Source organism: Hyperolius riggenbachi, chromosome 2 (assembly GCF_040937935.1).
Source record: "Hyperolius riggenbachi isolate aHypRig1 chromosome 2, aHypRig1.pri, whole genome shotgun sequence".
In the NCBI taxonomy this organism is placed as follows: Eukaryota; Metazoa; Chordata; class Amphibia; order Anura; family Hyperoliidae; genus Hyperolius; species Hyperolius riggenbachi.
The window spans coordinates 478,524,531-478,551,055 of record NC_090647.1 but is presented as its reverse complement, the minus strand read 5'-3'; the positions used below and the strand labels follow the sequence as shown (position 1 = coordinate 478,551,055).

Genomic DNA, 26,525 nt, shown 5'->3' with positions numbered 1-26,525 from the left:
AACAGCAGCGTCTTTTAGAACCTAATTGCATCTGTATTTTCCTGTATGGCTGCTTACCTTTTTAATATTTCACAGCAATGGGCATTTCCCTTGCTTTCCCACAGGAGAAAGTGAAACAGGAGTAATCATTCAAAATGAGGTATGCGCATCCCCAGTATACCCATAGGCGTGCATCATCTCCTGCAACTCTATAGTGAATGAGTCATCGCAATAAACCTAGCAAAGTGACATTAGTGGGGATGAGAATGCCGCAAAATCTTTTATACCAAACTCTTAAATATTGTTGCTGTTCCATAAAGTTTCTAGAAAGTTGCTGGCTGAAATTGAAACATACAGAACAGCTTGTGTACTGATGACTGGTGATATAAATGTTTACACTGAGGTAAAGTCGCCCTTTAAAGGGAAGCTTGAGTGACATGATGAGATAGATATGTGCAGTATGTACAGTACCATGTTCACACATATGCTTTGTTGCTTTTCTTCTTTTTCTGCCTTAAAGAGTTAATATTCAAGCTATGCAACTGATTTTATTTTCTCCAGTCATTCAGACTATAGCATCCCTCACTGATTAGGAATTACAGCTTTGCTGGCAGTGAACTGGGCTTCTGGAAGCTGAACAAAGATAAAAAGGTCAATAGTTCATATATTTGAGCTCTCTGAGACATGCAACAGACTGTGTAATTGAGCTGAGACAAAACACTCTACTTTTTTTTTTTTTTTAAGGGCTCTTTCACATCTGCGCAGATTTTGAGCGGTTTGACGCAACGGCTAAAGTTTGCGTTACCCAAGGTTAAATAAAAGTCCATAGACTTTCATTTTAGCTTTCACATATAACGCTGCGTTAGGCGCTGTTTTTTGTCCGATAGCGTTACGCGTTACGTTAGTCAATGTAAAGCGCAAGCTATGCGCGTTTTTAAAAACGTTTTCAACGCAGGCATAAAATCCCAGAATGCAACAGAGGAACGTAGTAGAACATTGAAAACTAAAAAAGAAAAAAAATTACCTGCGTTTTCCTATGTGCTGTAACGCATTAAAAACGCACACTCACTGCAGTGCAACGCATATCAAAACGCATTAAAACGCATACAACAAAACTTATGCGTTGAGCGTTCTCTAACGCCAGCTCTGATGTGAAAGAGCCCTAAGTTTTTAAACATACAACTGTGAGATATTAGAAGTAGGAAGATAGATAACATTGTTTCTCATCAGTTTATTTTCACTTTAAGTACAGACAGTCCCCTACTTACAAATGACTCTAGTTACAATGCTCCAGAGATACAAATGTGTCTTCCTGTACAAAATATACTATACTGTTTTTTTATCAGGGCTGTGGAGTTAAAGCAATTTTGGGTCCCTGGAGTGGGAGTGGTCGGATGATTTTTGTACCATATCTACAGCTCTGCTAAGTATTTGACTAAGGAGTCTGAGTCGAGGAGTCTGAACCATTTAGGGTACCTGGAGTTGGTGTCGGTGGTCTGAGTTGGAGTGAATTTTTTTGTACCAACTCCACAGCCCTGTTTTTTATTACATATTTTTAATGTTAAATGTTACAGTATTGTATAAACTTTTCTAAGTAGCCCAAACCACTTTAAGAGCACATTGAAAACAACCTAAAAGCATAGTTTATACTATATGTCCAAATGCACAGATGTCCGAATGTAAATCATTTATCCACGTTTCACCCAGGACTGCACTTAAAACCAAAATCAACCTACAATCAATCTCCTGGGACGGACCCAGTTTGTAAGTTGGGTACTTCCTGTTGTAATACTGTATATGTGAGCAAATGTATGTATGGGCTTGCGTGGGGGACCAATAATTCCAACATTCTATGTTCGGATGAAAAAAGTGAGAAGAGCTCCTGTTGAGGACAGAAGTCAGCAGGTGGCCGTCATTCATGGCTTTGGTTCTCCTAGGTACCGGAAGCAATGCAGGAAAGGGCTCTTCCCTCTGCTGAGTAGCGGTCATTAGTACAGCTTTGGCTTGCCTGTTGGGGATGATGGTTTTGATGTTGACAGATATGCCTGCTGTACATTATGTTCTGCAAGCCTGGTTTCCTCCACATGTGCACATTCCTGCGGGAACTGGCAGCAAATCCTGTTCATTGTATTCCCCAATGGAAGGTGAAAGGGTAGCCCACTGTGAGGATTGGCACGGCTAGGTCAGCTATTGTAAATGGATGTGATGCTTTGAAGGTGATTCAATAAAACATTGGTAAATGTGTGATTTCCACTTTTCATGCGCTTACAAAACATAGGTTGTGCGTATGCGCATCCTGCGATTGCCGTTTAGGAGTTAATACAATACTGCAATACAATATAACATTTGTAAAGTGCTTTTCTCCCATAGAACTCAAAGCTCATAGATATGTCTAAGATCAATACAGTGGTTGTGGGCTGGACTGTGTTACAGAGGAAATGAGTGTTTGTAAATGCCTTGCTAAACAGGTGTTTTCAGTTTGGACTTAAATGCTTCCAGGGATGGAGATGTCCTGATTAGGTGTGGCAGGGAGTTCTAAAGTGTGGGGGCAACATGACAAAAGGCTCTGTCCAAAAGTTTTGAGGTCTGGGGGTGGCCAAGTTATTAGATCCTTTTGATCTAAGATTGGGAGGGGTGTGAAGCACTTGCAGAATTTGGGCACCCTGGATACTTGGATTTGTTGCAAGGATTTCAATGTCAATAAGCCAACATTAAACAGAATTCTCCATTTTATCGGTAGCCAGTGGAGTGAGCGGAAGGTCTGTGTTATGTGGCAATGGTGGGGCTGGTTAGTTAACAGCCTTGCAGCGACATTCTGTACTAATTGCAGGTGGTGCAGGTCTTTGTTTGGAAGGCCTGTATAAGGAACATTGCAGTAGTCCATCCTTGAAGTGATGAAGGCATGAACTAGGGTTGGAAGATCTGCTGGAGGTATGAGGTGCTTAATTTTTGCAATATTCCTTAGGTGAAAGAAGGGATGTGTCATGACAGCTGAGATTTGATTTGGGAAGTTTAATTCCGTACACCCAGGCTGCGCACAAAGTCTGAGTTGTTGCGGTCTGAGCTTCCTATACTTAGTGGTGCTGGCTGGGACCGGAGCTGCTTTGCTGTCAAGTGCTGAACACCGATACGGACCTCGATTTTGTCAGCATTTAGTTTTAGCCAGTTATTATTCATCCACTCCTGAAGCTCAGTTAAGTACGTGTTTATTTGTGGAGTAGAGTCTGTGATGCCAGGTTTGAATGATAAATATAGCTGGGTGTCTTCAGCATAGCAATGATATGTCAGGCCATGTTTTTGTATGATTTTTCCAAGTGGCAGCATGGAGTTCACTAGTGATTCACAGCTATCTATACGCCGTTGGGGATGGTGCCTGGGCTAATGCAGCCCTCCTATGCACAGCAATGCTTTTGCAAACTTTTGTGACTGGGCACAAAAGTAAGATGTGGTCCAAGGCACTTGTGATTAGGGCAGTGATATTTCTTAATGTTGGGAGGGAGACATTTGAATTGGCTTGTACTTTATACAGAATATTGCTCAGTTCTCTTGATACTTGATGTGTGGAGACATGATGAACATCGTTCCTGGCTTTACGCTGACATCACTGTCTTCATGCTTGGCTGAGAAAGTGCTAAGATCAGCTTGTGTACACAGTCCAATATAATCATTAGGGGGCTGCAGATCAGATCTATATAATAGGAGTGACCGAGATAAAAAATAAGTGATAAATGTATACATAAACCGTGTGTAACCAAGTGTAAAAATGACACCTAATCATTCAGTTGCATGTTTAGGTAGAACCATTTTAGCAAAAACAGAGCATGTCTCTTGAATGCTTATAATCTGAGTAATATCTGCTCAAAAAATTCAGTTAGGGAGCCTTTTAGGGCCTGTTTTCACTACATGCAGATTGGATGCAGAATGGATGCTGAAAAACTGACTCCAATGAATGCCTATGGGCCTGTTTCCACTAAACACGATTTTTCTGATGCAGATTTTCCCATAGGCATTCATTGGAGTCAGTTTTTCTGCATCCAATCTGCATGTAGTGGAAACAGGCCCTTAGGCAACAATTTGCAAAAGTGCAAAATGTATTCATGATTGAAAATAGGTCATAGGTCCTATGACCTATTTTCAATCATGAATAAATTGTGCACTTTTGATAATTGTTCCCTTAGGCTCCCTTACTGAACTATTTGATCTAATTGTAAAATTAAGGTGAGACGGCCTGTTATGTAACAGTATATACTGTATGTGCGGTTGATATCCTGCTATAATAGCGCTATAAGTCTGCCATATCTGCCCAAAGCAGGAGACTTTGTCATTCTTTACAGACCTGGACTTGGGGCCTGTACACACCCACTGCATTGCGCTGCGATTTTAGAATCGCATGTGATTTTTTTAATTGCAATCGCAGTGCCTGCAGCGCTTTTTGAGCACTTGCGTTTTTGAAGCACAGGAAAAATGCAATGCATGGGATTTTCATTGTGTTTTTAGGTAAACAATCAGAAAACCAGGAAAACATAGCCTCATCAACGCAATCACATCGCAAATGCACAAAAATCGCAAGTAGAATTTTGATTAAAAAAAGCCATCACACTGAGATTGCGCTTGGTGATTTTCAGTGTGTATAAGCCCCTCCCTATAAAGTGTTCAGCAGCAGTTTGTGACGCACCCATTTGGACCTGCGTTGTGCAGATTAATGAAAGTAGTAAATAGAAATGATGCGAAAGGGTGTTTTTGTGTGTTTTTTTTTGTTTTTTTTTTTTCTTTTTCCCTAGCAAAAGTAAAATGTCAGTATAACGGGGTTACATGACTTATATTGATGATTGGGATTGATGTTGGACTGACCTTGCCATATAAATAGACTTTTAGTCACTATGACAAGGCTTACCAAAATATGTTCATCTACAGACCCATTACTGCTTCTACAGTTGCAGTGCATTGCTACAATCATTAGTGGGCCTCAGATGCTTTATCATTCAAACAAACATTGAATACAGTGTTGCTTTTAAAGGAATACTGTAGGGGGGTCGGGGGAAAATGAGTTGAACTTACCCGGGGCTTCTGATGGTCCCCCGCAGGCGTCCAGTGCCTGCGTAGCCACTCACCGATGCTCCGGCCCCGCCTCCGGTTCAGTTCTGGAAAACCACTGCGTCTGCGTTGCCAAGTCCTCGCTCCCGCTGACATTACCAGGAGCATACTGCGCAGGCACAGACCATACTGGGCTTGTGCTATACACTCCTGGTGACGTCATCGGGAGCGAGGACACTGCAAAGCAGACGCAGTGGTTTTCTGACTTTAAAGTTGGAAATTCCAGAAGTGAACCGGAGGCGGGGCCGGAGCATCGGTGAGTGGCTCTGTGGGCACAGGAGGTCTGTGGGGGACCATTAGAAGCCCCGGGTAAGTTCAACTCATTTTCCCCCGACCCCCCCCCCCCCCCTACAGTATTCCTTTAAATGTGACACAATATGCAGGCACAGTGTAAGCTGACCCCTGGAGTGAAAAATCTGTTGTTGGTTGTAACGCTTTACTTCATAGCCCTGAGAAGAGAGACTGCAGGCAGTGTGAGTAGGGGCCCTGGAGGATGAGGCCCACTTCCTGCTACACTGCAGCAATTATGTACCTGTAAGGACTGCCTACTTCCAGAGACTATCTGCCAGCATCCCAGATTTCACCTCTGCAGATAGATGAGGAGAGGAAACATTGCATCCTTAATTGAGGAAGAGGGAACAACGGTGCAAATAGCTGCCTGATAGAACACTGCCTGTCACCATATGGGAGGAACATTATACCCTATGGAATGTATGCCACTTATACCTATACACTCCTAAGCCCTATGGACTGTATACTGCAACCCCCTATAACTGTCACCTACAGTGGAGGAAATAATTATTTGGCCCCTCACTAATTTTGTAAGTTTGTCCAATGACAAAGAAATGAAAAGTCTCAGAACAGTATCATTTCAATGGTAAGTTTATTTTAACAGTGGCAGATAGCACATCAAAAGGAAAATCGAAAAAATAACCTTAAATAAAAGATAGCAACTGATTTGCATTTCATTGTGTAAAATAAGTTTTTGAACCCTCTAACAATAAAAGACTTAATACTTAGTAGAAAAACCCTTGTTTGCAAGCACAGAGGTCAAACGTTTCTTGTAATTGATGACCAAGTTTGCACACATTTTAGGAGGAATGTTGGTCCACTCCTCTTTGCAGATCATCTCTAAATCCCTAAGGTTTCAAGGCTGTCTCTGTGCAACTCTGAGCTTGAGCTCCCTCCATAGGTTTTCTATTGGATTAAGGTCCGGAGACTGACTAGGCCACTCCATGACCTTAATGTGCTTCTTCTTGAGCCACTCCTTTGTTGCCTTTGATGTATGTTTTGGGTCATTGTCGTGCTGGAACACCCATCCACGACCCATTTTCAGTTTCCTGGCAGAGGGAAGGAGGTTGTCGTTCAGGATTTAACGATACATGGCTTCGTCCATTTTCCCGTTAATGCGATTAAGTTGTCCTGTGCCCTTAGCAGAAAAACACCCCCAAAGCAAAATGTTTCCACCCCCATGCTTGACGGTGGGGATGGTGTTTTGGGGGTCATAGGCAGCATTTTTCTTCCTCCAAACACAGCGAGTTGAGTTAATGCCAAAGAGCTCTATTTTGGTCTCATCAGACCACAGCACCTTCTCCCAGTCACTCACAGAATCATTCAGGTGTTCATTGGCAAACTTCAGACGGGCCTGCACATGTGCCTTCTTGAGCAGGGGGACCTTGCGATCCCTGCAGGATTTTAATCCATTGCGATGTAATGTGTTTCCAATGGTTTTCTTGGTGACTGGTCCCTGCTAATTTGAGGTCATTCACTAACTCCTCCAGTGTAGTTCTAGGATGCTTTTTCACCTTTCTCAGAACCATTGTCACCCCACGAGGTGAGATCTTTCGTGAAGCCCCAGAGCGAGGTCGATTGATGGTCATTTTGTGCTCCTTCCATTTTTGAACAATCGCACCAACAGTTGTCACCTTCTCTCCCAACTTCTTGCTAATGGTTTTGTAGCCCATTCCAGCCTTGTGCAGGTCTACAATTTTGTCTCTGACATCCTTGGACAGCTCTTTGGTCTTTCCCATGTTGGAGAGTTTGGAGTCTGCTTGATTGATTGATTCTGTGGACAGGTGTCTTTTATACAGGTGACTAGTTAAGACAGGTGTCCTTTATGAGGGTGACTAATTGAGTAGAAGTGTCTAACCACTCTGTGGGAGCCAGAACTCTTAGGGCCCTTTCACACCAGAGGGATTTTTCGGCGTTTTAACGCCACGGCCGAAGTTGGCGTTTTGCTAGGTAAAAGAAAGTCCATAGACTTTCATTTTACCTTTCACATCTAACTCGGCGTTTTGGAGCGTTGCGTTTCAACGCTCCCAGGAGCTTTTTCAGGGCTGTTTACAGCCGAAGTTGGCTGTTGGCGTTTCAATGATAGTCAATGGAAAAACGCCAACTTCAGCGTTTTCAAAGCGTTTTCAAAGCGTTTTACAGCAGACGTTTTCATATGAGCTGTAAAACTCTTTCAAAAGGCTTTGAAAATGCTTTGAAAACGCTATGTATTGGCGTTAAGCAAAAGGCTGACTTTCAGCCTTTTGTACCGCAGCCTCTAGTGTGAAAGAGCCCTTAAAGGGACTCCGAGCAGTGCAGAAACTATGGAAAGATGCATATCATTTTAAAGCTCTCTTTCTCCTCTTTCCAATGATATATAAACCGCCACCCTACGCCTTTTAGTTTTCGCTATTTTCGTGATTGAAATTGCCGCAGCCGCGATTTCGATCGCGAAAATAGAGAAAACTAAAAGACGTAGGGCAACGATTTAGGTGTCGTCAGAAAGAGGAGAAAGAGAGCTTTAAAATGATATCCATCTTTCCATAGTTCTATTGTATTACACAGGGCGACTTTTTGTCAAAGTCAGCAGCTGCATTCAGCAGAATGGAGCTGCTGACACTGGGGAAAGTGTCGTCCTGTGTAATACAATATAACTATGGCTTGATGGATATCATTTTAAAGCTCTCTTTCTCCTCTTTCTGACGACACCTAAATCGTTGCCCTACACCTTTTAGTTTTCTCTATTTTCGCGATCGAAATCGCGGCCGCGGCAATTTCAATCGCGAAAATAGCAAAAACTAAAAGACGTAGGGTGGTGGTTTATATATCATTGGAAAGAGGAGAAAGAGAGCTTAAGGCCTCTTGCACACTGCATGCATTTCAGATTCCGATTCCGCTTTTTAATCTGTTTTTACATCCGATTCCGATTCAGATTTTTAATCTTAACTGCATGCTGCGTTTTTTGATCCGTTTTTCTGTTGAATGTATTCAAGGAAAATCGGAAACGGAATCGGAATCGGAAACGGAATCGGAATCGGAAAACGGATTTGCAGTGTGCAGGGAGCCTTAAAATGATATGCATCTTTCCATAGTTTCTGCACTGCTCGGAGTCCCTTTAATGGTTGGTAGGGGTTCAAAAACTTATTTCACTCAATGAAATGCAAATCAGTTGCTATCTTTTATTTAAGGTTATTTTTTCGATTTTCCTTTTGATGTGCTATCTGCCACTGTTAAAATAAACCTACCATTGAAATGATACTGTTCTGAGACTTTTCATTTCTTTGTCATTGGACAAACTTACAAAATCAGTGAGGGGTCAAATAATTATTTCCTCCACTGAATATCCTTAGCTCCCCTATGGACTGTATACCCCTTATACCGTGCCTTGGTTTCCACTACCACCCCCTCCCTTACTAACACGGTTTTGCTTTGGCAGTGCTAAATGTATTTGGTTCTGCTAACAAAGCTTTTGTATTTGAACACTTGTTCTCACTTTTCTTGTAGAATGAGGAGAAAGCATGTAGACTTATGGCTGTTTCTGCACACGCGTTCATAGGACAGTAGCAACTATCTGTAACAAATTATAAGTTGGGGAATGTAGCAGTTGGGCTGTTTCCTAGCCTTGGCTATGCTGTGATGACTGTGGATTTGGCCTGATCTGAGCCACCATGGCTTTGCTTCTAGCAGACAGACTAGGGCTAGATACAAACATTTATTATGTTGAAAGGTAAAAGGACAGTGAATGCTCAGGTACAGTATGAGAAGTCATTAGTGCGAATCGAAAGTGGTGTGTGTGTGTGTGTACACACACACACACACACACACACACACACACACACACACACACACGCACACGCACACGCACACGCACACACACACACTACTGTAAGCATGAGTACTGTTACCGGCAGGGATTGGGACTCCATCACTGGGCTGACAGTTTGGAGCCCAATGCTGAACATATGCAGCACTAGCCTGAAGGTTCTGTTGTTATGGAATAGGGCAGAGGGATGAAGCGCAGTGCACAAGAGCAGGAGGGATAAAGAGGGGGGTAAATGGACTTGCTTGGAAGGGATGATCTGGTTTAAAGGAGATCGGGGGCTGTTGTACACATTCTGCATACTCAGCAGAGGCAGACCCAAATGCCCACCTGAAGTATTTAATCACCACAGTGGGTAAAGGCTCTGGCCCATGCAAATATTCTTGGGGCTATTTAACTGTGTACATTTAAAATAGGCGTCCAGTAAATTGGGCACTGGATCCTGCCAATAGTGAGAATATCGCCAGTGTTGCTGATATTCTAGTATTTGATTTCTAACCCATACCTCACACTAACACCACCCCACCCACCTAATACTAACCAGCCCCCCCCCCCCCACATATGCCTAATACTATAATGCCCCCTACCCATCCCCCTACCTATGAGTAACACCACTTACATACGCCTAACATTATAACGTCCCCCAACTTTTGCCTAACACTAATATCCCCCTACCAAAGCCTAACACTATAATGCTCCTACCTATGCGTAACACTACCCTTCCCCTACCTACACCTAACTCTATAGCGCCCCTTATCTATGCCTAACACTATCCCATATACGCCTTAAGTTATAACCCCCCTACCTATACGTAACACTATAACTACCCTTCCACCTATGCCCAACACTAACTTCCCCCTACGTATGCCTAACACTATAACTACCCCAACTATACCTAACACTATATCTCCCCCCAACCTATGCCTTACATTAACCTCCCCTCTACCTACTCCTAACACTGTAACTCCCCCACCTATGCCACACACACACACACACACACACACCTCTTGCCTAACGTTAACATTACAAGCACTGTTCCACCGACTGGCTTGCTAAATTACCCCACTTCTGTCTCCACCAGTAGCCAGATTTCTGTTATGTAATGCAGAACCCCAGCACCCAGATTACTGTCAGCACTGCCATACCCAGAGACTAACTATATATATATATATATATATATATATATATATATATATATATATATATATATATATATATATATATATATATATATATATATATATATATATATATATATATATATATATATATATATTCCCGAAAGTCATTTTATTTTGTTCCAACCTGTGTTTTTCACTGTTCTGTGTAATTTGTCCTCCTATTATTTTAGGTGGGAGCAATTTCTTTGTGTGTGTGTACATGCAGAGAACGGGCCAGGCTGGAAGCAGATCTTTCCACTCTCTGCTATAGCCACAGACCCGTCTGCACTCAGCTTTTCCAGTGCAAACATATTTTCCCCATAAAAGGAAGTAGAGGTGCTCTGTGGAGCTGAGACTGAGAGGGGGAGAAAGTAACTGCTTACAGAGCTACTTGCTACTTGTACTGCTGAGTTTAAACTGCTGGCCTGCATTAATATTCATGAGCAAAGATCCTGACCTCAGCATTAGAAGGACACGGTGTCAGTGAAGCACCAATCTACATTCTCACGTTTTTACTGCTCCCATAAGCCCAGACGCTGCAGCAGCCTGGTAATAAGTCACTGTCTAGATTTTATGACAGTAGGTGGCAAACTAATGTATTAGCTGTGTGTTTATATTTTTATTTAGTATTTATATAGCATTGACAAGTTCAGCAGCGCTAAATAGACTATACAGGTAGTCCCCAACTTACGAACGCCCGACTTACAAACGACCCACCAATACAAACGGCATGGATTCTGTTTCCACGGGAACAAGTCCAAAATTATTTTTTTTTCAAATTGGACTTTGTTTTTGAGAAAATTGATTTGCAAAAATGGCTTTTAAACTTGTATAAGCCGGTACAGAGGGCAGATGTGACACAGAAGGGGCACTAGAGGCACAGGGGGCACAGAGGAGGTACAGGGGACAGAGATGGCACAGTGTTCAGACTTAAGAACAGATTCAGGTTACGAACAAACCTAAAGTCCCTATCCCGTTCGTTAACCGGGGATTACCTGTATATAGTGTTATTGCTGACTGTTCCTCAGAGGGGCTCACAATCTAATCCCTACCATAGGCATATGTGTATGTATGTATCGTGTAGTGTATGTATCGTAGTCTAGGGCTAATTTAGGGGGAAGCCAATTAACTTATCTGTGAAACCAGAGTGCCCACAGGAAACTTGCACAGGCATATCATTTTTTTATACACCATATTTTACAACAGGGAGTACACCTCTCACATTTTTTATTTAAATATTGTATCTATTCATGGGATAACACAAAAGATATGATACTTTGAAACAATATAAAGAAGTCAGTGTATAGCTTGTATAATAGTGCAAGACATCAAAAGTGAGTGAACCTTGAAATTAACACCAGGATGTCCGCCAAAACCTTATCTTCTAAGGCATGCATCCCTGTCAGAAGATTACGCTTATATATTATGTTATGGAAGACACAACTATTACTCGTGTCAGGTGGTGAAGGGTTGAGCAAGCAAGCATCTTTACCGTTGCTTACGGAGATTATAAACATTCCTTTCTAAATCTAGGAACAACCCCCATCTGCTGTTTGTATTGCAGCTTAAATTCCAACTGAACCCTAAAGTGAACATTACTCCCTACGAAAACTGTGACACACGGGGTTTCGGGGTTCAGGTCCTTGTGCGTTAGTCGGGCTAAAATCTGTACAGATGTTTTGGTAGTCTGAAAGCTAGTCATGCGTTCTGTTGCTATGGAGGGGCGACGACACAGTGCACAATGGAGCAGAATGGGAGGGATAAGGATGACAACATTGCCCCAGCGTGCACTTGGATATGATCTGGTAAGTCGGATCTCTCACCAATCCATTGGGACCGCCGTACACACACTAGTTTCCCTGCAAAGCAGCCTGATGAAGAACTGTCTTGCATGTGTACCAAGCTTAAACAGTATTCTATTTAGGCTGGCTTCACACTGCAGATTGGCAGTGCAGTGGCTGCGCCGCATTGCCAAAAACAGGCCTTCAGGGATTGCTGTGTTAGTACGCTGTATTCCATGTCTGGCATCCAGCCAAATAGGAAGTGGCGCTTCTGCCCATGCGCGACACAGATAACTGCGGCGGGTTTTTAAAATGTATGCGAGTTACCATAGACTTGCTTGACTTCCAGCCCGACACAGTTTGCTGCAGGTAGTAGAAAGGTTGGTCAGCACACCAGCTTCTCAATGAGCAAAATTTAATGAATCACATGTCAACACTAAGGGTAACAATTGTTTCGGGGCCACAAGGGGTCCCCTTCATCAGAACAGTGCAGACAAAAACGTTTGTCTTATCAACCTGATTCCTATTAGAATTTGACCTCTTTCTAGTTCTTTTGGACTGAATAGGTAAACTGAGAGGAAACTGGTCAAGTAATTGAAGTTCTTTTAGGCCTGGAACCCACTAGCAACACTTTTTTTTTTAAGCCTTTTTTAATCACTTGTGGTTTGATAAGCTCTTGCTAATGTAATGCTATGGGTTTGATCCCACTTGAGGAATGTAATCTTTTAAAAATCCCCTATAGCATTACATTAGCAAGAGCTTTTCAAATCACAAGCACTTACAAAAAAAAATAGCAAAGAACTGCTAGTGGGTCCCGGCCTTAAGTCTTCGTTCATTTCTTGCTTTACATATTGTGTGACTTGTGTATTAGCGACCAGTGATGTCATGATGGATGTACACATTATTCTGCTCTTCATGGAGCTGCAGGTTACACACTGTGGTCTGACAGCATCTGCCCATCAGCTGTCCATGGTAGAGATTGTCTGACTACACTCTTTCTCCTCTCTACATTCCGAGACATCTGGCTTGGTGAAGGTTTAACCTGAGCATTTGTAGAATTCTTTGGGTAACAACAAGTGTGAGCTCCCACCCCGATTGCATCTTACTATTTACTATATGTCCTGGTTTTACAGTGCCCCTATAATTACAGCCTTCTAGTGTGCCCAGCTTCCCAATGCACCATGTTGTCCAATTCCTAGCGTTCCTATATTGTTTCCTAGGGAAATTATTATCCTAAAGGCTAACCTCTCAAGCGCCCATTTTCTTGATTGGTTGAATTTTCCAATCCGCATCACAAAAAGTATACAAATATATACCTTTTGTATTTTTGCAAATTGGTCTAAAACTATTTGACTCAGAATACATATAGTGTGAATGGGTCCTACATAGAAAATGGTCAGTGAAATGCTAATTTTTCTGCCTTCCATACAAATTGTATGCAGCTCTGACTTGGGTCAGTCCAGTTCGGAAGGAAGCGGGTTTGATTTTACCAGTTCTAAATGGCATACAATTTGCATGTAAGTAAAAAAAAAAAATAACCATTTGATTAGCCATCCCTTGCCCTGAGAAACTCCCACTCTATGCAGCTAATTACTTCATGTACAGTCTTCCACGATTCACACAGGCAGCCCATGGCATCTTGCTTAAAGAGGAACTCCAGTGAAAATAATGTAATAAAAAAGGTGCTTAATTTTACAATAATTATATATAAATTATTTAGTCAATGTTTGCACATTATAAAATCTTTCCTCTCCCTGATTTACATTCTGACATTTACCACATGGTGACATTTTTACTTCTGGCAAGTAATGTCAGTGGAAGTAGCTGTTGCTTGCTTTTTTTTGGCAGTTGGAAACAGCTGTAAACAGCTATTTCCCACAATGCAACGAGGTTCACAGACCAGCTAGGACCATGGTCCTCAGTTTCCTGTGGGAGGGGTTTCACTGCAATATCAGCCATACAGAGCCCCCTGATGATCCGTTTGTGAAAAGGAATAGATTTCTCGTGGGAAAGGGGGTATCAGCTGCTGATTGGGATGAAGTTCAATTCTTGGTCACGGTTTCTCTTTAAATACTTTTCTGCCAGCAACTTCCACTGCATTTTTTACCCCCGCAGGGGGACTCGAAGTGCAGCACTTAGCAATCTTGGAAGCTACATGTATCTTCCAGGATCGCCTAAGCACCATGCAGAAGGGAAAAATCGCGATAGACACACAGTTTGCCCAGCTTGTAAACTACAGTATGTGCGTTGTCCATTCATCCGAAGGGATACCCCTCTTAGCAACAAGCGCTGCGGTCATCAGTTAACATCGGCAGCGCGCCTTTCCAATCTGCTATTGGTCGATAACTGGATTGATTTTGTGCAGTAGTGCTCAGAAAATCTATCCCATTATCAATCGGGGGCATATCGGACATGACAAATTATCGTTTTGACCCATCGATCTGATGGGAAATTACATCATGTGTACTTAGCGTTAGAGTGCAGATTCCAGGCGTGCAAAGAAGAGCAATTTCTGCTACAGTCAGTTTTGGATATTCTAAGTTGGCTGCAAAATGAAATAGAGTTTTACTTTTCCCCAGTCCTTGAGGATGCAAGGACTGGGGAAGAGTCTGTGTTCATGGATAGGGAACTGGCTAATGGACAGAAAACAGAGTTGTGGTCAATGGATCGTACTCAAAATGGGAGACTGTTAGCAGTGGGGTCCCACAGGGGTCTGTTCTGGGTCCAGTGCTCTTCAATTTATTTATTAATGACCTAGTAGATGCAGTAGTGAGCAATGTTGCTATTTTTGCAGATGATACAAAATTGTGCAGAATCATCAACTCTCAGGAAGATAGTGTCATATTGCAACAGGATCTGGATAGGATGGCTATATGGGCACATACATGGCAGATGAAATTCAATGTTGACAAATGTAAAGTCATGCATTTTGGACGTACTAATGGTCTAGCACCATACAAAATAAATGGGATACAGTTGGGGACATCAAACTTGGAGAAGGACTTAGGCATACTCATTGACAACAAGTTAAATAATCGTACTCAATGCCAAGCCGCTGTAGCTAAAGCTAACAAAATTTTGGGATGCATTAAAAGGGAAATAAAAACTCGAGATGCTAGCATAATATTGCCCCTGTTTAAATCTCTAGTAAGGCCACATCTGGAATATGGAATTCAGTTCTGGGCACCACATTACAAAAAAGATATTGCAGTTTTAGAGCAGGTGCAGAGACGAGCAACAAAATTGATACGTGGGATGGAAGGTCTCACTTATCAAGAAAGGTTAGATAAACTGGGTTTATTTAGTCTAGAGAAGACGCCTTAGAGGGGATCTAATTAACATGTATAAATACATCAGAGGGCAATATAATAGCTTGGCGGATGAGCTTTTTGTCCCTAGGCCTTCTCTAAGGACTAGAGGACATGATCTGCGCATGGAGGAAAAACGTTTTAGCCATTTATTTAGGAAAGGGTTCTTTACAGTAAGAGTGATTAAGATGTGGAATGCATTGCCACAGGAAGTCGTTATGGCAAACTCTATACCTGCATTTAAAGGGGGCTTAGATGCTTTCCTTGCGTTGAAAGACATCCATGGCTACAATTACTAGGTAATGCCCAATGATGTTGATCCAGGGATTTTATCTGATTGCCATCTGGAGTCAGGAAGGAATTTTTTCCTTTAGGGGCTAATTGGACCATGCCTTGTAAGGTTTTTTTTGCCTTCCTCTGGATCAACAGGGATATGTGAGGGAGCAGGCTGGTGTTGTACTTTATACTGGTTGAACTCGATGGACGTATGTCTTTTTTCAACCAAAATAACTATAACTTTTAAGAGCAGCTTTGGGTGGCCGTTAGCGAGAGTCACAGGCCAGCTTTTTTTTATACAGTGTACAGGCATTCTAGATTTCCTGGTTGTAGCTGTTTTTACAAAATTTCCTAGCTGATCAGTGGCCAAGCAATATAAAATTCCAAGGTGGAACTGTATTTCAATGTAGAAATCGGTCATTTTATCCCAGTTTTACCATGATGTCATAAAGTCGTCCATTAACTATCTAATTTCCCATCTGATAGACTGTCCAATGTGATTAATTGGAAACAGTTGTTAAGGCCCACCAATGGAGGGAAAAAATATATGCAGACTAATAGAATCACTCCAAAATTTGGATCAATGGTACAATAAATAGGAAGATCATTTGTTGTAGATTGGCACCAGAAATTACATCCAATTGATTGTATGGTCGATTGGCCGTGAGATTGCACCATCAGTGAGCACCTTTAGGCTTTATTGTCTAACAGGATTAGTCCATTAATTTGTCCAAGAATTAATTTCTCATTGTTGTAGTCCATGACTCAAAATTGCCATCTTGTCAGGGGCTGATTATCCACAAACTCACATAAATTTAGTTGCCTGACCAAGATATGGTTAAGAGTTTGAAGAATGCTTTAGTGTGTTTCATTCTGTTGGGATTTTGCTCTGTAAGGCAAAGTGGAATATTTGCCAGCTGTGTCACGCTGAATATGTGATCTGCATGTGCTGAAAGAAATCTCAGAAGGCCTGACCTCTTCAGACATTTGCAGAGCATGGGTTGCAGCATGTCTTCACAAGGAGCATCAAGGATTGGCTTTCATTGAAAAGCAGTTATTGTGTGTAGCATGGGGGGGGGGGGCGGGGGTAATCGGATAGCACCCTGCAGCACTAGAGGGATGGTCTCTAATTACTGTTGCTTGTGTGTATTTAAAAACCCATGTAGAAGCGTTTGATCAGATGATAGATTTGTAAGGCTCTGATTAGCTGTGGTCACTTTCTGCTTCAGCACATGATCCTCACCAATCTATGTCCTGCTAAAATCATCATGGGCTCCAATATACACAAGTAACAGTCAGGTTCTAATTACAGTCAGAGCACTGTATGCATGGAGTTTGTATGTTCTTCCCTTGTTTGTGTAAATATACACAAACAATAGTTATGTTCATCTTGCTGGGACTTAAAGGACATCTGTAACATTAGCTATACATATGGCTAAACAAGTGTCCAGTGTGAACCCCTGAGGGGCGGGGGGTGTTATATTTATAAATCAACTTTTTTTTTTTTTTTTTTTTCCCAAAATGGCCATGACACCAGTACTACTTTCGAGGTTGTGACCATATTGGAATAAAAGAGCTGATTTATAAATAAATGGAAAAAAAACTGAATCAGGCGACAGGGAGCGTCAAAACTCACAGCAATAAGTTCAGGGGGTCACACTGAATAGATACATATGTATTGCAGCTTCCCTATTCGCTCTCTGCACTATGAGCCGGGACGAGCCAGCCACACTCACAAGGATCCGGTGTTATGTAGGAGAGGGTGGGACAGAGTGAAGAGCTCAGCCTCTTCCAGTATGGATATATTCGACTATAATGTGGAATTTAACGGCGGAATGTGGGACCAGGGTTGGCAGCAGAACAGACTATGCAGACAGGTATGTCAGACTCCAAGGCACATACTAGTAAACTTTTGCTGCAGCTGGAAATCTGTAATGCCACAAGCCTCCCTTAGATTTGCACAAAGATTAACATTAAACATTGTATTAATGCTTGATGATCTTAATCTCTGAGTTCAGGTGTGATCTTAGTCACTGGCAGAACTACAAGGAGCATTATTTGTGCTCGTACATAGTAACTGCTTCCTTCCTGTCTACCTGACTTCACCACCTGTATGGTTCTTCTTTCTCAGATGTATGTCAGAGCAACTCATAGCAAAGAGAAATGTGCAGCAGCATGCCGGGACTTGGAGGAGTGTAAGGCCCACCAATCACAAGCTCCCATTCCCAGCCTTGTGTGTTGTGTTTATTAGATTTGGGCTGCGGCCCAAGATTCCCAGCCCTTCTTTTTTTTTTTTTTCTCTTAATTCCTCCTTCTTTTCATTCCTGTCTTTCTCTGCCAGTGACGCCTGACTCAGTCTGGAAGCACATTTTCGTTCTAATTTTTTCCCCTCTGGGAACAGAAAAGAGACTATAATGCTGCTTGTATGCGCTCGGCCCCTTTTCACATAGCCATCAGACAGGACTGCAGTACTGCTTTGGGCTTTCCGCTGCACAAATGCTGTAAACTGTGCCTTTCGCTGTCTAGGGAAGCTGGATGACTTGGGAACGTTTGCCTGTCAGGCTTTTTATGCCTGAAATGTGAATCCTGGCTGCTCTGATGAAGCATTACCGGATTTGACGACTTGGAAGTTTTACCTGGAAACCAGGCTGCTGTTAGTAGCGCTTCACAAAGCCTTTCCCTGGAGAGTTCCGCCACTGACAGCAACAATGAAGTACAGAGCAGCGGTGAGCTTGCTTAGCTGGGGTCAGAGGGGAGCTCCTGTGTGGTTTTGCCAGACTGTACTTTGCACAGCTGACTTTAATGAATGTTTGAGATGTGCTGTACGATTTGTAGAAGCACTGCGTTTAAGTCTATTGCAATGACCAACATTTCTATTGTTCTTGCGGAGTAACACTTCATTATTTTTAGAACGCACCACTAAAAAGCATGGTGGAAAAATAAAACCAGTGACTAGACTAGTTTGAGTTTAATGATTGTTTTTGGAAGTTTTGGAACTTTACTTTAGCACTATGGAAGTAAGAAGATGGCACAGATCAGATGTTTCTCATGCTTATGTCAGGTGTATATGATGTACAGAGGTGTATAAATTGAATCCTCCTGTACCAGGGCTGCTCTTACATAAGACAGCTGACTACAGACTTATAATTATCTTGTTTTCTGTCAGTGATGGAACTGGGTGCTCCATCAAGGCCTGCTGCCTCTTAACATGGAATGACAGGTTCTCGCTCTTTGCATATTTGTTGGCCTTTCTGTGGTCGGTATGCTTGCCTTGTATCGCTGGGGTCCTGGGTTCTGTTCACCGCCTAAGACGTTATCAGTAAGAAGTTGGTATGTTCTCACCGTGATTACGTGGGTTTCCTCCCATAGTCTAAAAACCCCTTGTAGGGCAATTGGCTTCTACCCAGATTGATGCTGGCTGCATGATTCTGTGAGAACGTTAGACTGTAAGCTCTTCAAGGGCAGGGATTGTTGTCAATAGCTGAACGTACACTGTAAAGCTTGTGGAAAAAGTCAGGGATATGTAAATGTTATGACACACTATACTTGTCCCCAGCTATTAGCCCACATAAATTCCTTCTGACTCACTTGGTCATGGATAGTGTTGGCTATGAAGGGCGTGAAGGAATAATGTGTGTTTGATGCTGACACACATGTTAACACAGAGTACGATCACCATGAGGCTATAGAATATGAAATTCAATTGCGGCAGTCTATAATGCCCAATTCAGAAACTTCAGATTGGACTTGTTTTCTAAGGTATTTAAAAAGTGACACAAAGCGCAGAGACAAACCAGAATCAAGTCTGCACCTCTTATTTTTGTCTGTTTCATGTACATGGACTATTTCAACGGCTGTTTATTGACTTATCAGCCACCTCATAATATTATGATGGATTGAAGTATAACACCTTTGTATAGTGTTTTGAGGCTTGGTTTGCATTCTCCAGAAAGAAGACCTTATTTTCTTTACCGTATGTATTTTTACTGATTTTACTGACCAAGCCAAGCTCCCCTCTTCAGTGTGTATATTGTATGTATCACACCTCACCATTGCCAAGTGTCATGTGAACATTGATCAGTCCAAAGCTATGAGTGAATACGTTGTTTTTTGTTTTTAGTTTTTAATCCTGTGCATGTGCAGTGTGAAATTCTATCAAACACCTTAATCCATCTGTATAGAGTAGGAAAGGGTAGTATCTTCATTTTTTTTTTTCGTTTAGCACGGAGTGTGTCCTGGTGGGGTGACTGTTTTTTTGTTTAGTTTTTTTCCCCCCTCTGGGTGGCTTTGCAGGGCTGTCAGAACAGGCTTTTTCCAAATAGACACTCTCTCTTTTCCCAGCATGGGTAAGGGTACTGACTTGAGCTGTGTCTTTACTTCCTGTCCAGGTTACAGGTGTTACCAGAAACAGAAAATGAGTGATAATATCCCAAACAGACAATCAACGGCAAAACCGCCTGGATATCATAAATATACCGTATCTCCACCACTTGCAGTTGCTGATGATTGTTGCTTTCCTGGCTGCTTTGCTGATCTTCTACTTCTGATACTTTTGGTGTGACCGATTCATGATTACTATGCAGATCACGTTTTCTGACGTCTCTGGCTGCCATTAGCACTCTATGTATAGGCCTCCTGAATTTTTACCAGTGCTGGGTTTGTTTATTCAGTTGATCTTGTACTTTGACACTGGAGCAACCACCTTCCTCAAAAGAAGCCTGCCTATAAAGGAATGGCTACTGTTACCTGAAGCAGTCACTACATATGTGACCAAGGGATCTGTAACCTGTACATGGCTTAACTCTAGGACCAGTAAAGCCAAAAGATTGGCATGACCAATAAAAAGTTTAGCATTTTTGTAAGGATGGCAGCCTAAATTTTCATCCAGTTAATCCATGTCTTGTATATTTCCCTCCATGGTTTGCAAGTAATCTAATCTTGCTCCATCCAACAATTTTACTTTACGGTTATCCTAGATAGAAGTACTAGGGGAGTATTTATCCGGTTGCTGGTTAAATGAGAAGTGACAAGTAGAGTGATTTCCTGTAGCAGCCTCACAAATGTGTGCCAGCATATACCGCCATAGTAGCAGCCACATAATGATTGAAACTCTACCTATCTCAGCTTTATCATGTTTGAGATAACATAATCTAGCGAAGGGCACATTTCATGAGAACGTTTTATTTCCATGCTGGAGTTGCAGATATTGGTTGCTTTTCTTGAAATTCAGTTGCAGGGTTTAATAGGCTGCTGGAAAATTAATTAACTGACGTTTGGAGGAAGACCTTTTGATTGCTGTACCATGTGCATTTTTGGGCTTATGAGCCTCAAATTCTTTTTTAAGATTGAGCACATTAGTTAAAAATGAACTGTGGATAAATGTTACTGGGGAGATTTTTTTGCAAAGTACAGGGTTTGTTTGGTTTTTTTTTTTTGCTTTCTCAAAACAGGAGGTTTTGAAAATGAGTTTTCACATAAGTGGGAATTAAAGAACCAATAAACATCAATCATTTTATTTCAGTGAGTGGATATGCAAATCATCCTTCTATGTTGCAGAAAAGCCAGTTGCACTGTACAGATATCTAAAGCTTTATACAAATGTACGAGGCATGTTGCCTGGCGGGGATTGAGACTATACCGACGCGTCACTAGCCTGTAGGCAAGCAGCGTGTTCTGTTGCTATGTGGGAAGGCTGACGAGGCGGGAGTGATGTCACTCAGATGGGGTAAGTGGGGAGAACAGGGGTTTTGGCTTTGCTCGCCCCAAGAAATCAATTAGGCTAATCACTGGCTTTGGGATGACCAATGTATACATGCCAGATTTTTCTCAGAAGCCGTCATTATCAGACGCGTTTCATCTAACGCTTATGAGGCTTTATTAATGTGAGAGCATTGTGCAATCTAGTTTGCAGGTAGCTGAAGCCTCGTACATCCTGGATGGTTCTCGGCAATGGTGTCTGGTCGGGCCGGTTCTACCAATAATCTACCATGTGTACAAGTGCCCGCGATCCCCCTCCATGCCTTTTTGAATGACTTCCCTGGTGGAGTGTTTTGGCCAAGGGTATTGTTCTCATACTCTCTATGCCTGCTCTCTGCCATCCCATAGTGCATCTCTCCATCGGCCTTCCTCCCTCGGCAGGCTAGCAACGTGTGTGTACAGCCGGGGCCCTGATCCCTGATGAGCGACAGTCCTTGTATGTGTGTATGAGGGTTCAGACTACCGTATATAGGCCTTCATTACTTCTAAGTATGGGTTAGGCACAATGGGATGCTCCAACACTCCAACACACTTATATTCACACGTGAGTTTACCAACACCACTAGTGGTTGTTTCAAAAAATATGTGCTTAATTGTTCACAGCAACCCAATGGGAAAATGTACAGAGAACACCTGCAATATCTGGAAGGCTGCCAGTTTTCCGGGTTTCCTCCACGCAACGAAAACAAAAAACAGTATGCAATGTTTGCCATCCATTGATTTGGCTGGGTGTGTCTCTGCGTTTTCTGATACAGTAAGAAGGGTGCTAGCTTGGCCTAGTGTGAACCCTGCCTTATGGATTTATATGGCCATCTGATGGGAACTATGAGAGAAAGTTGTTGCCGGGAATTATGGAGAACCTGAGCCAAAATCATTTTTTGCAGTGGATTTAATTGAACGCAAATTTCTGTTTAAAATCTTTGCAAAGTATACTCTGACTTCCTAAAACCAAAAGTATTTGTAAGTATTCTTAGGAGCAAAAGAAATCCCCATAATTCATCACTTCAGAGCTGTAAGTGAATAAGAGAACCACCCCTTCATATACCTGAAAAGTTAGACAGACTTCCAGAACTGCCGGTGTAGAGCAGCTCTACAGCTTAAAAAGTTTACATTCTCCTTAGAGTTAATGAGTTTGGTTTGACAGTGCTGTAGGCCTCAGACCGTGAAAGTGTCTCAGGGTAACAATTAAAACGTGTCCTATCAGGGCAAGCATGGACAAGAACACCTGAGCCACCCATACCATGACTACATAAACCACAACATATGTAGTCATTGTTCAACAGCTTACTGATGCTATTGATTTGTAAGTAGAAAGTTCTACAAACTTCACTACCTGACTGTGCCTGGTTCCCAGCCAGGGCACTATCTGCACGGAGTTTGTATGTTCTCCCTCTTTCTCCGTGGGCTTCCTCCAAGCCCTTCGGTTTCCTCCCACATCCCAATAAAATTCCAATACGTTTATTGGTTTCCCCCTAATATTGACTTCATCCTAATATTGACCCTAGATTATATTGGGTATATGACTATGACAGTGATTAGATTGCAAGCCCCTTTGAGGGACTGTTAGTGACAAGAATTAATACCCAGTAAAGCACTGTGGAAGATGTCTGCGCCATATAAATAATAATTTATCTTCATTTTAAGATGCTTTACCTGCTTGATAAGGTCACTTGTAGGGAGCAGGTGGCATTTGCTTTGGACCTTCTGGGTGACTTTAACGTATTACATGCTGAACTTAGCATGATATTTAAGCACTATGACTTAAGGCAGTGTTTCTGATGAAAGAGCCATCCGTCCCCTGAGATGAGCGAGATCACTCAGGTCTGCTGCAATGGTCTCCAGAGAATATCTAACAGCCTTTTGGAAATCTTGTTCTGCTCACAGTAGTATTAGCGACACAAAGTAACATCACAAGGGTTAGTCTGTACGACATGGATGCCAAAGGATTTTGGGCACTGGTTCAGGAAAAACGGTCAACTTTGATTCCAAAAGATTATCACCTGTCTCAGCATGAAGACTTGTCCTCGTCCTCTCCAACATCTGAGGATGAGGAGGAAACGGCTGGCAACACAGCTGCTACCCAGATAAAAGTCATTGTTACGATGGAACCAGAGGTAAAGTTTAACAGTAATACCTGTGGAGTTTTAGAATTGCACAAAACAAACGGCTGTGTAGCTGAGGGTTTTTGGTTAAGAATTTTAGCATTTTGCCAAAATTTGAACAAAGAAACAGTAATATTGCATGATTGGCAGCAGACACTAGAGCTGATAACCATAGTGCTTTTCCTTCATATTATCATGCATCTAGTTAGTTTTGCTCATTTGGTGTCTGTAGAAGAGTTCAGTGATGTTGACATGAAATTAACTAGGGTCTTCAAAATATTAAAGAACATCTGCTACGCTTGAAATAATAGCCTGTAGGGAATATACTGTAATTGCCCCTTACTGTGCATATTGTTTATGACTGGTCTATGTAAATATGTACCTATGTATGTTTGTGGTGGAGATGGAGATCATTCTAAAGCTATGGACGCATCTTAAATTTTCACAGCCGAAGCAATCGTTCCTGATCATCTTGGCTGGAAATCCTTAATTTTTTGCAGGTGCCTTCCAGTGTTAGTGGCCACCTCTGCTGTGATTGCCAAGGCGGATGGCCTTTTCTGATATCCTGTGGTCCAGACAGAACTTCCAAGGAAGTTTCCGCAGTGTTGCCACTGACTTGCTAGGTTAGGGAGAACCAAACTAATCATTTTAAGAAAAACAAAAGTTTGCTTTCCTAAAACAGAAAGAATTTGCGATAATTGAGGTTGGAGTGAGCTCGAGATGTCTCCCAGGCACCACTGCTGAATATATGCAAATTAACCATTGTACCCTTAGAAGCTAAACACACCTCCAGAACCGCTGGAATGCAATGATGTGTCAGCTTGTTAATATGTACAGAGCCATAATAATCCAACATGCATACAGACTGTTTCGGATTGTTTGATCCTCATCAGTGCATGGCATGGATTAATTTGGCTCTATGGAGTAGGGCTTGTAAATCCGAGAGGCACAGACTAACCAGCAAGCTCATGGTTTTAAGGTAGACCAAATGGATCTCAAAAGCTCTTAAAGTAATGCAAAAATGCCCAGCTAAACTCAAAACTGAGTGTGAACATTCACACGTCTATAATGTAAACCTAACTATTGTTTGGTGTGTCGTTTAATGCTTAAAGCCAAAATAAACCCAAAAATGATAAATGCAAACTCTGATTGCAATCAGATTTAGTGAGTATAACCTATGTATAAAAGCAAAGTAGTTAAAATAACTAATTAGTCAGATGTGCCTGTATATTCAGCTGGTGGGTGGGTTGGTAGTGACCAAGTGATTTCAAAAGTAGGAAGAACAATAGAGGCTAGACTACATTTTCCCATCATTGCCACCACGTTGACAGGTTTTGTATTGTAAAGTGCAGTAAAATGGGCAGTGACCAGGTTTGAACAAGGAATTTGCATATTGGTTTCTTTAGCCGCATACTTTACTGCCAATCTTATACAGGTAGGCCCCGATTCACAAATAAGATGGGGACTGTAGGTTTGTACTTAACCTTGTCAAAACACTGTCCCCTGTACCTTCTCTATGGTCACCTTTGTCCCCCTGTGCCTTCAGTGTTTCCACTGTGTCACCTTTCTCCCCATTTAGAAAACATTTTTTTTCTTTGAATTATTTTAAATCCATTTTCTCAGGGCTCGTTCCCACTGTTGCGACGCGATTTCGGCCGCATTCCGACGCTTGTAAAAACGCATGCGGATGAGTTTCCGCATGCGTTTTTACCCGCGATTTCGCATGCGATTTCGCATGGCAGGGTGCCATGCGAAATTAACCATGACACTGCCAGGGCTAAATAAAATTGAAAAAGGTGTGAAATCGCACGCGAAATCGCGGGTAAAAACGCATGTAACAAACGCATGCGTTTTTACTATTAAATACATTAGCGGCGATTCGCACGGATTCCCGACGCAGGCGAAATCGTTGGCTCTTTTGTGCGTTTTTTTCACGCTGAAAAAAACGCACCTCAACAACGCTACAGTGGAAACAGGCCCATCCACTTGCATTACATGTGCGGATCTGCATGCGTTGGACGCATGCAGATTCGCGATAGTGGGAACGAGCCCTCAATCTTCAATGTCTTTTTGAAAAAAAAAATATTTTCATTTTTTATTCCATTTGTATCAACAGGTCGTTTGTAAGTTGGGGACTATCTGTATTCAGTTTCATGCTCAAGAAATGGTGTGGCTTAAATTTAATACATTTTGTTTTACGGTTAGAATGCTTTACTTTATCATGAGAAATAATGGGCCTCGGGGATTTGTGTAAAACATTGTGCCAGTGATTATGCACTGAGTAGCGTTAAGTAATTTTTTTTGGGGGGGGGGGGAGGGAGGGATTTTTTGGGGTCATTGGTTTCCAGTACTGAGAGTCCTTAAGATAAATAATTTAGAACCAGCTAACCCTTAAAATGATTTTAATAAGAAGCTGATCATGTGCGGTTGTATCCTGCATTTTGAATGTTACCCTTTTTATTACACATAAATCTAGGGTTTACATTAAGAGGCTGACTGAAGAGGCAGTCAAGGAACACAATGGAAGGGCATTGCTAATGAGAAACTATGTACAGTGGCTAATGTGGCAGATAAGCATTCTCTAGGAAGTGGTACATTTTCCTGTTGACTAAGAATCATACACTACTACCATTTGTGCGCCAGCTCTTATGTAAGCTAAACACTTCATAGGAAAAACTGAGCACAAAGAATTTCATTACCAGTTTTAGGCAGGGATCACACTCCAGATTTCTACGTTTTTCTGTGTGCGTTTTCTGCACGCTAAGTGCGTTTCTATTCAGAAAAACATGCATGTTTTTTTTTTTCTCAGCAGCTACTGTAGTTGATACAGAAAACTGACAAAATGTGCAGAATCATGATACAGAATGTCAGTTTTGAACTAGCCCATTGATTAACAGGAGTTCTCAGTTTTACTGTGCAGAAAATGTGTACAAAAACAAGTGTTTCCTTCCTGGAAGTTAGCAGCGTTAAAGAGGAAC

At 42.0% G+C, this 26,525-nt stretch overlaps 1 protein-coding gene across 4 annotated transcripts in view; it reads left to right on the top strand.

The window, feature by feature from the left end:
• The window catches only part of MYO1C (myosin IC), a 236,580-nt gene that overhangs the window by 61,879 nt on the left and 148,176 nt on the right, over window positions 1–26,525 (top strand). The window contains exon 1 of one of the 4 annotated variants that reach the window (XM_068270283.1): window positions 18,038–18,414. The exons of the other annotated variants lie outside the window; for them this stretch is intronic. Coding sequence (XP_068126384.1) covers window positions 18,397–18,414 — 18 coding nt within the window. The 5' untranslated portion in view covers window positions 18,038–18,396. Of the gene's footprint in view, window positions 1–18,037; window positions 18,415–26,525 lie in introns of those variants that run through there. 4 annotated transcript variants of the gene reach the window in all.